Genomic DNA, 9,957 nt, shown 5'->3' on the forward strand with positions numbered 1-9,957 from the left:
AACGGAGCCCGGCTGCAGGTCTGTGATTTGCAGAGAAGATGGCAGCATGCAGGCGCCTGGGCAGGGACGCAGTGTTGTTTGGGCCAGATCATGTGTTTTCAGGCATGGATGAGGGCAGGAATTGAGTATGTCACCAAACCATTGCAGGCTTTCCCTCCCTGCACCTCACCTGCCCTGGTGGCATCACCCCATGTGGCCCAGTGCTAGCCCGGCTGCAGGTCTGTGATTTGCAGAGAAGATGGCAGCATGCAGGCGCCTGGGCAGGGACGCAGTGTTGTTTGGGCCAGATCATGTGTTTTCAGGCATGGATGAGGGCAGGAATTGAGTATGTCACCAAACCATTGCAGGCTTTCCCTCCCTGCACCTCACCTGCCCTGGTGGCATCACCCCATGTGGCCCAGTGCTCAGGGGCAGTAGGGGAGGCTGTGGTTGAAAAGCCCCTGTGGTCCTCGGGAGGCCGGTGAGGAGCCTTGTGCCAGTGGGGTCCCATGTCAGGCTTAGCCCTCTGGTCACCTCAGACGACCGCGGTGGCCGTGCTTGGCGGTGCTAACAGGCCTGTGTGGCTGTGTGTGCTCTTGTCTTTGCAGACCTTGGTTTTGGCTGGGGAACGAAACCCTGAAGGTGCCTCTGGCCCTCTTTGCCCTGAACAGGCAGCGCCTGTGTGAGCGTCTGCGAAAGAACCCGGCTGTGCAGGCTGGCTCTGTTGTGCTGCTGCAGGGTGGGGAGGAGACGCAGCGCTACTGCACGGACACCGGGGTCCTCTTCCGTCAGGTGAGCCCACCCCTGCAGCTCCCCTACTCCAGGCCTCCGGTGGCTGCCTTCCTCCTCCAGCATCCAGCCTGGAGGGCCTTGGGCAGCTTTGTTTCCTGAGGGACCCTGAGAGGCTCTCTGAAGGTAGGCCTGGGCCTGGGCGCCAAGGAAGCCTGCATTCCTGGGGCAGAGCTGTGACCAGCCAGTCTCAGCTCTCTCGGGTCAGAGTACCGAAGGATAATATTCCCGGGGGAGCAAGCAGGCTAGCTTCACGGAGAAGGCAGCGTTTGGTGTGGTTGCTGGAGGCCAGGGTGAATTCTGACAGGTGGTGCTGGGGATGGGTGTTCCAGGTGGGGGGATGGTGTCCATAGGAGTGGGTGGCAGAAGGTGGGCTGGGCAGCTTCCCAGGGCCAGAGAGAGGTGCAGATAGGGAAGGAGTGGGGAGAGGGGCTCAGTCCCTTCTGCCTGCAGCAGGGAGGACGGGGCTGCAGAGGTCAGGGAGGAGGCTTGTGAGCAGGGTGCTGAGCAGGAGCCGGAGGCCCAGGCATTCTTCCCAGCTTGGCCAGTGCTGACCCTGAGACCCTCACCTGGGAAGCGGTCCAGGAGCTCCTTGAGGTTCTGGAAACCTGTGGGGTGGCAGGTGGCCCAGCTGCAGGAAGCCAGTCTGGATGTGGAGGCATTGGCTGAGAATCGCTGACATCACCCAGTTCCCAGGCGTAGGAGCAAGGACACTCAACAGAGGAGCTCACTGAGAAAACCAGGGAGGCCCTGAGCTGGCCCCACTCTCGTTGATCCTAGCATTGCACCTACTTCACAGATGAGGAAATCGAGGCTCCAGGAGTGAAGCTGGGATTAATTAGAACCCCATTTCCAGACTCCAAGTCTAGTGCTTTCTTCTCCCTGCCATGCCCAGAGCTGGGGCCTGACACACTGGGAACTCCAGGACCTCCCTGGGGACAAGCAGAGCCTAGGGGACAGACCACCCAGCATCCATGGGCCTAGGGGACAGACCACCCAGCATCCAGGGGCCTAGGGGACAGACCACCCAGCATCCAGGAGTCTAAGGGACAGACCACCCAGCATCCAGGGGCCTAAGGGACATGGCCACCAGCATCCAGGGGCCTAAGGGATATGGCCACCCAGCATCCAGGAGTCTAAGAGATATGGCCACCAGCATCCAGGGGCCTAGGGGACAGACCACCCAGCATCCAGGGGCCTAAGGGACAGACCACCCAGCATTCAGGGGCCTAAGAGACATGGCCACCCAGCATCCAGGGGCCTAAGGGATATGGCCGCCCAGCATCCAGGGGCCTAAGGGACATGGCCGCCCAGCTTCCAGGGGCCTAAGGGATATGACCATCCAGCAGCCAGGTTGGGGAGGAGGCAGGGGAACGTGAAGGGAGCTGAGTGTGGAGAGGAGGTGGCAAGGCCTGGCCTCCCCAGCTAGACTGTCCACTCCACAGGGCACAGACTGGCTGAGATCTGCTGCCCAGAGCGATGACAGTGTTTTTACCGAAAGCGCCTCCTGCTGGAAGGGTTCCCTCTGTCTCCTTGTTCTTGTAGCCACAAGCCTGCAGTGCCCTGGTTGCTAGACGTGGAGGTCTAAATTTTTTTCTGACTTGTCTTGATGCCTCTTGAAGTTTACATGTTCTGTGGTTTAAAAACTGATCTCCTAAATTCAGCTGTTGGCTCCATCACTGATGTTCTGCAAGGTTAATTTTAGAAGAGTTCCTCCTCCACTTGCTATACCTTTCTGCCGATATTTTAGCTCAGTGTTTATTGCTAAACACGGAAGTCAGCAGCAGCCCCGGGGGTGGGAGAAGGAAGTAAGAAGTCCTAAGTGGAGGCATCCATTTCCCTGCAGATGTCCAGACTGGTGTCTAAGACACGGTGGCATCTTGCCTGCTTGCGGCATTGAGGCTGCAGAGATTCAGGTGGCAGAGGGGCATGTGCAGGGCTGAGCTGGACCTGTAGTGCTCATGGGTACCCTCTGCCCTATCAAGGGCCAAGGGGTGTGGCCAGTGAGGTGGGGGTACAGGTGGGCCTGGGGCATGTGTGTGAAACATATCATCAGAAAAGGCTCAAAGCAGTGCCAGAGGAGCCAGCCAGGCTGCCCCCTGCCAAACCCTGGAAGGAAGAGATAGGCAGCCCGAAGCCGGAGTGGGGGCAGAGAGCTGAGATCGAGGGTTGTGTGAGGCTGGGGGCCAGTCTTCAAGGGCGGCCAGCCTGAGGCAGGTGCCCCAGCTCCCTTGATCCTCGTGTTTCTGTCCTGCTGACGGGGTAACCGTGGTCCTCGTTCCTGCACAGGAGTCCTTCTTTCACTGGGCATTCGGAGTCACTGAGCCGGGCTGCTACGGCGTGATTGACATCGACACCGGGAAGTCGACGCTGTTTGTGCCAAGGCTTCCTGCCAGCCATGCCACCTGGATGGGCAAGTAAGGAGCAGTCTGGGTGATGTCACTGTGCCCACTGAGGCCGGCTGGCCAGGGGTGGGGGTGCAGGGCCCTCTTGTGGATTGCAAGGAGGGGAAGAGTAGCAAAGGGGGGGGGGTTAGTGGTCAGGCCTGTTGACAGCCTGCTCTGGGCCAGAGCCCTGCACCCTCGGTTGGGAAGGGGTGTCAGCGCCAGAGCAATAACTGTGGTCTCTTTTGTTTAGAGATACCGCTTATTAATCTTAAAATTCTGGATTCCTGGCTTTGTTAAAGTGCCTGAGGCTCTGGCTCAGTGGACCAGCACTCCTGCATGGCTTCTGTGGAAGGTGGCCCCGCAGTGGGTGTGGTGGGAGTTGGCTCCAGTCAGAGAGGACAACCTAGGGCCCTTCTCTGAGGCCCAGCACCAACAGCAGGGCATTACTGGATGCCTGCTGTGTGCCCGCCTCTTGGCTAAGTTCCAGGGGCCACAGATGTGTACCTGCCTTAGCCGGCTCACCTGAGATAGGGTAGCAGTGTGTGAGAAGCACGGGAGCAGAGGCCTGGGCCTTGCTGAGACACCCCTCCCCCATCACCCATGGCACCTGCCAGCCCAGGGCCCTGTCCGTGTCCACCTCTCTCGGCAGCCATTCCTCTCAGCAGTGGTGCTGAGGCGGAAGCTGTACTTAACCGGGGACACTTGAGGTGATCAGAGGATCCCGCTAAATGGTTAGTTACCACGTTCCAGCGTGTCATTTCTGCCTGGAGAGTGATTATTGTGGCTAATGTATAAATTGCAGCCTTCGCTGCCTCGTGTCCCTGAACGCTCATTACCAGGTGCGCAGGCCTGTCTGTGGCTGGTTTGAATGACAAGGCACTTGGCTGCTGCAGGGACATGCTCTGTGCAGAGGGCCAGGGCAGGCCCCTCTGCACGCCTCTGCTTCACGTGCCGCCCTTCCCCACCAGCCCTTCAGTGCCAACCCCATAGCCTCCTTTGTTGGCCTGGCAGGTGCCTCCTCTGCTGCCTTGAGTTGAGGGGTTCGCCCCATGAGCTGGTAACAGCTCTGCTCTGAGCCCGCTTGGTGGGATCCCTGGCCCTGGGCCTTCGATTGTGCTGTGAAGACAGCTCCAAGCAGAATTGGCAGCGCGAGAGAAGCAGGTGGGCTTTTCCTGGCAGCGTGTTTACCTGGCTTGGCCCCGGGGTGGGAGTGGACATGCCCAATCTCGTTGGCCCTTGTGGTGGATGGCTGGGCAACCACTTAAGTTTTGCCCTTTCAGACGTCCCTGGGCAGATGACATAAACGTTTTCCTGCTGTGTCATGCGTTGGGCGGAGGGGGCACTGGAGGGTCTGCTGCCTTCTTCCCAGAGGGAGGGGAAGGGCACTGGGCATGGCTGAGCAGGGCCCAGTGAGAGCCCACGCACTGCCCCAGCCCTGGGTGGGGTGTGGAGGGGGACTTGGAGGAGGCCTCTGAGGTAGACTGCCTGCTTTACCAGAGTGAGTCTTGTGCCAGCAGAGAAATGGGTTTGGTCTGGAGCAGGCTCTCCTCAGTCCATCGGGCACTTTCCTGCTAGCTCAGCAGACCCAGGCAGGCCATGCAGGTGCTCCTGGGAAGGCGGCTCTGGCCTCAACCAGCTCTAGCCTCCCCATGGTGTTGTGACCTCCACGGTCAACCTTTACTCCGCTCCTGGCGGAATCCCTACGGCTGCCCGCATTAGAGAGGAAATGGGGTTGGCCTGTGCAATCCACGGCCTGTCCTGCTGGAAGCCTGCTGACGGCTGGCCTTTGAGGGTACAAATGGTCTGCAGGGTGGGTCCGCCTGTCAGACAGGCTCCGTGTGCACACTGGGCAGCCAGACGGAGCACAGTGGTCCCAAGGGTGTTCGGCTCCGGTGCAGAGCTCAGCCTTGTCTCCTGCAGGCCTGGCTCCCCACAGTGGCCTTCTCTTCCTCTGCCCTGACCGTCTCCTGGCCCTCCTGTCCTGCGCATTGGGGAGAGAAGGCATGATTGAAATAGGGCACCACTAAGAGCTTGCTTGTTTGGAGCCGCAGCTGGGGAGAGGCCGATCTGATGTGCGGCCGTTTCCAGGCGCTCTCATACTCAGTAGAGCTCGGGAGGAGTGAGGCTGATGGGATTACCTGCCCTTTGCAATCAAAGCCCACCAGACGGAACGTTTGACCTTCAGCTCCTCAGCTTCCTTTTGAGCCTCTATCTGATGGCTTTTGAAAATCCATCTGGCAGATAAAGTTGCCCAGGGAAACAACACCCCCATCTGCAGATCTGCCACTTCCTGCGTAAACAGCCTGTCCTGTTGTCTGGCCACAGGCGTTGAGGGGCATGTGGGCAGCCTGGTGCTGGGTCTGTTCCTCACCCCAAGCCTTTTTTGGGACAGGAGTGTGGTAGTTTCCAATTTGTTTTTATGTGGAGTCTGCTTACATGGGTCTGTGCCTTTCTGATGCGAGAGTGTTCCCATCATGTTTGTCAGAGTCAGGCTTAGCTGACGGCAGCTTTAACTGGTGGCATATCGGGTTCTCGGAAAAGGCAGGAAAAGCACCCTGGACAGTGTCAGCACCCGCAGAGAGCGAGTGACTTTGGCCAAGTTGGGGGACCCTCCTAGAGCCTTTCAACTTGGTTGCATTCTGCTCCTGTTGGAAACCTGGGGCTTTGAGCTCAGGACAGTGAGCCTGGCTCGGGGTTTGTAGGGAGGAGGCACTGCCCAGGGGTGGTGTGAGCGAATGTCTCCAGGCCCGAGGCTCTGAGCACTGCTCTTTTGAGATGGGAACTGATGTGTGTGTGTGTGTGTGTGTGTGTGTGTGTGTGTGTGTGTTTTGTATGTATGCCTATGTGGTGTGTGTACATGTATGGTGTGGGTGGGCGGTGGGGTGTGTGTGTGAGTATAGTAGGGGTGGTGTGTGTGTGCATGGGGGTAGGGGTGTGTGCAGTGAGGTGGTGTGTGTGCATGGGGGTGGGGGTGTGTGTAGTGGGGTGGTGTGTGTGCACAGGCATGGAGGGGTGGGGTGAGGGTGGGTGATGTGTGTGTATGGTGGTGCATGTGGTTTTGTTGTATATGATATCTGTAGTGTGTTGTATGTTGGTTTTTCACAGCCACTGCCCCCCACCCTGTACACACACCTGGGTCACAAGGATCAAAGCTGCTTCAGCCTGTCTGGTGGCTTTGCTCTGTCTTCAAGGGAGAGTGTGGGGCACTGATGGGGGTGCAGGTCTTCGTGAGGAGGGTTGAGGGAGTTCCTCTGGCTCTTACCCCCAGTGGTTTGGGGGAGCCTCGTCCCGGCAGCCTGAGGCCTGGCCAGGATCCTCTCCATGGCCCCCCTACTGATCACAGGCATCATTTTGATTAGCCCTCCCCCTGGAGCCTGGGCCCTCCCCCTGGAGCCAGGGCCCTCCACCTGGAGCCTGGGCCCTCCCCCTGGAGCCTGGGCCCTCCCCCTGGAGCCTGGGCCCTCCCCCTGGAGCCAGGGCTCTCCTCCTGGACGCCTGGGCTCTCCCTGTCCCTCTCCTCCTGGACGTCTGGGCTCTCCCTGTCCCACTCTCTGAGGAATGCTGCCTGTGGTCCACTCACAGGCGTGGTCACCAGGAGCAGGTGCACGCATGGCTTTGGAGAGGTCTGCTTTTCTCTGACAAGCTGATGGGATCTTGAAAAGGTGCTGCCTGCCGGTCCAGAGCAGGTGCTCCCTGGGCAGAGGGCAGAGGGAAAGCAGCAGCACTGTCTGCCGCTGAAGGCAGGCTCTAGTCTAGGCGTTGAGAATTGATGGTAATTGCTCTAACTTTGAGGTGTTTTTTTTTTATTAACCGCATGCAGGTGATCAGCTAGCCAACCAACCTGCACTCAGGAATGTCATTCTCTAGAACAGGGTTCCTCAAACTACGGCCCGCGGGCCACATGCAAATACAAATATTGTATTTGTTCCCGTTTTGTTTTTTTACTTCAAAATAAGATATGTGCAGTGTGCATAGGAATTTGTTCATAGTTTTTTTTTTAAACTATAGTCCGGCCCTCCAACGGTCTGAGGGACAGTGAACTGGCCCCCTGTTTAAAAAGTTTGAGGACCCCTGCTCTAGAAGTTGAACTATGGGCATTAATGTTGTCTCCTTCCGGCTGGAGGCCTGCACAGGTAGTGGCACCCGCTGCATCTCCCTTGACCCTGGGATCTGGGAAAGGCCTCCCGTCACCCCAGCTGCTGGCAGAGGCCTGCACGGCGTTCCCTGGACACTGGCTGCACCTGGATGCAGGGCCTCCTTTGAGTGGGACACTCCTCTCTCCGGCAGTTAGAAGGGACAGTGTCTGGGGTTGGCCAGCTTCCCTGCTGAGCCACCCTTTTCTAGTCCAGTTGCTTCTGTTTGGATCTCCCATGTGACAGGATCTGGCATGAGCTGCCTTCTGGACCCACACTCCAGATAGCAGGGTGCAGGCCCTCTGTGTGGCCACCGCCAGCTGGCCCTCAGCAGGTTTATAGCTGCCCAGTGACCTCTCCGGCCAGCTCCGCGGGGCTCGCGTGGACGTGCCACTCCTCCCGACAGCCCCACCAAGTCTTGGCTGCCAGGCCTCCCCTCACTGGCTTGACATGGTGACCTGGCACACTTATTCCTCAGGGTGGTATTTAAGTGGTTTTTTACTATAATTAGCTCTAAAACATGAAAAATAGTACTATTCAAACTTAATTATCTTTGCCCTTTAGAGAAGAATAATGTGCAAAGTGCCAGAAAAGATGCTCACGGCCTTTCAGGTTGTATTTGTCAAATGGGTCTTCCTGCGGAGAGCCAGGCCTATCGATAGTTGGGGGTTTTGGCTCTTGAAGCCCATGTGCGCTCTGGACTGTGTCATCCAGCTCTTGAGAAGGACAGAGGGCATCTGGTGGGGTGACACCTGCACTTCCTCCCGGACATCAGGGTGGCAGTGGCAGGCTCTCCCGTGGGCTGGCTGGCCCTTGGTGCTCCTTAGCTTCTGTGGCAAGTGGAATGACTTGTGGTCGGTAGGTGAAGGGTGGATAGTTGAGCGCACAACCCTGGGAGAGCCTGCCATGTGCTCACCTTCCTTTTGCCCCCTCCTTCCCCCCACCTACTCTGGTTCCGCATTGTTACGGCCTTGACCAAAGGATGAGTACACAGAAATGCCAAGTCTTCTGAGGCCTGACCACCAAGACTCCCAGGCAGGGAGGCAGGAACACATTTCCTGGGTGTCCCTCTGCTGAGGGGGTTGGGTGAGCTGGGAGGATTAGGGTTCCCGTTGGGATTGGGGGTGACAGTCACCCTAACACCAAGGTGCCTGTCTTAGGGAGCATTGAGGCTGGTCTTGAAAGCAGGTCTGTGGCACTTCCCCAGTCTTTTGGGAGTTTGCGTTTGATGCTGTCACAGCTGGAGGTGATTAAGTGACGGGCCCAGAGGTGGTTTGGGGACTTTCTGAGGACACAGATTGTTAGTCCTGGGGCCGGGACTGCAGCCAGAGCAGTCAGAGTGGGTGATTGGTGACGCTGCCAATGGCGCAGCCTCTTGCGTGGCCTCTTGCGCTCCTGGTGTGCACATCTGCACACGTCTGCAGCTCCAGCTCTGCTGAGAGCGTCACTCACCCCTGAGTAGCAAGGGGTCAGCCAGCTGTCTGGTAAGCTTGGAGCCGGGGCCTCCAGTGCCCCAGAAAGTGCTTGTCGTCAGTTCCTGCTGTAGGTGGTGCTGATGGAGGCACCAGGCTCTGGCCACTTAACTTTGAGTCCTGGCTCAAGTGTGAAAGCTAGTATGCCTGGATTGTGCAAATTTAATCAGCAGTAGGAGCTTGACACCCATTGCCCACTTTAGAGAATCCAAAGGGAAATGAAGCAAATAGTGTTCAGGGGCCCTGAGCAGCCCATTGCAGCGAGACCATCATCTCCTCGGCCCAGCTTGCTGCGTGTGGCTGTGGGCTCCCTGCTGCTTGTCCCTGAGGCCACCTGTCTATCTCAGGTCATCACTCTGTGCTTTGTGATTACAGTCTGGGCTGGGATGCTTGCTTGGGTAGAGAGGGAAGTGGTGCAGGGCTCAGAGAGGGGAGGGATTCTGCTTCCTGGGTAGTGATGTCTGAGTGTGTCTCAAAGGCACATGGAGCCCCCTCTTCGAGGTGGTCACCTCTGAGTCCCAAAGTGCCCTCCCTGCCCTGTCCCCTCTGAGCCTGCCCAGCACCCCTGTCATCTACTCACCCCTGAGAGCCCAGGAAGCACAGTCTGAAAACCATCTGCTGTTTTTCTTTGAGGACTCTTTTGGCTCTAACACTTGGTGGCTAGAATACCATGCGATCCTAGGCAGGACCCGTGCTGATGTGGTGCCAGGGCGTGGGATGATGCGTGCGTCATGAGACTTGGTTTTCAGCACCCCTTAGCCCCCTCCATGTCTAGTGCTTCTTCTCATGAGAGCCTTGTCACAGGCAGTGACAGTGACTCATCCCCTGACCTAGAAGCTGGGGGTGGCGTGGTGTTTGCCGGGACCCGCCCAGAGCAGCCGTGACCAGGACTCCTCTGTGAGGTGGGCAAGGGCTGCCCAGCCTCCTCTGCTCTGTGTTCTCACTGGCTGACGTCTCAGAGCTGATGAGTAAGCTTGAACGTTTCTCATCACAGTGAGTAATGCTGGTATTGACTTCTGTAAGATGCTAAATCTTTAACTTTCCTTCAAAGAGGCTCTGTGGGGCCTGGAAGGCAGCTTGCTTCATGCCCCAAAGGGCGGGAGTGCTGCCTGGTGGGCTTATTCCAGGCGGCCAGGGTGCAGACTCGCAGGAGGAGCAGAGGTCGACTGGGTAAGGTTGAGGGGTCAGGTGTGGTGT

The 9,957-nt window shown here is 58.0% G+C and overlaps 1 protein-coding gene across 1 annotated transcript in view; it reads left to right on the plus strand.

Moving 5' to 3' along the window:
* Positions 1-308: 308 nt before the first annotated feature.
* Positions 309-9,957, plus strand: part of PEPD (peptidase D) — a 107,834-nt gene continuing 98,185 nt past the window's right edge. Inside the window, exons 1-3 of the mRNA XM_006762259.2 lie at positions 309-460; positions 588-771; positions 3,058-3,185. Coding sequence (XP_006762322.1) covers positions 309-460; positions 588-771; positions 3,058-3,185 — 464 coding nt within the window. The remainder of the gene's footprint in view (positions 461-587; positions 772-3,057; positions 3,186-9,957) is intronic.

This window comes from Myotis davidii, unplaced genomic scaffold (assembly GCF_000327345.1).
Source record: "Myotis davidii unplaced genomic scaffold, ASM32734v1 scaffold77, whole genome shotgun sequence".
Taxonomy (NCBI): Eukaryota; Metazoa; Chordata; class Mammalia; order Chiroptera; family Vespertilionidae; genus Myotis; species Myotis davidii.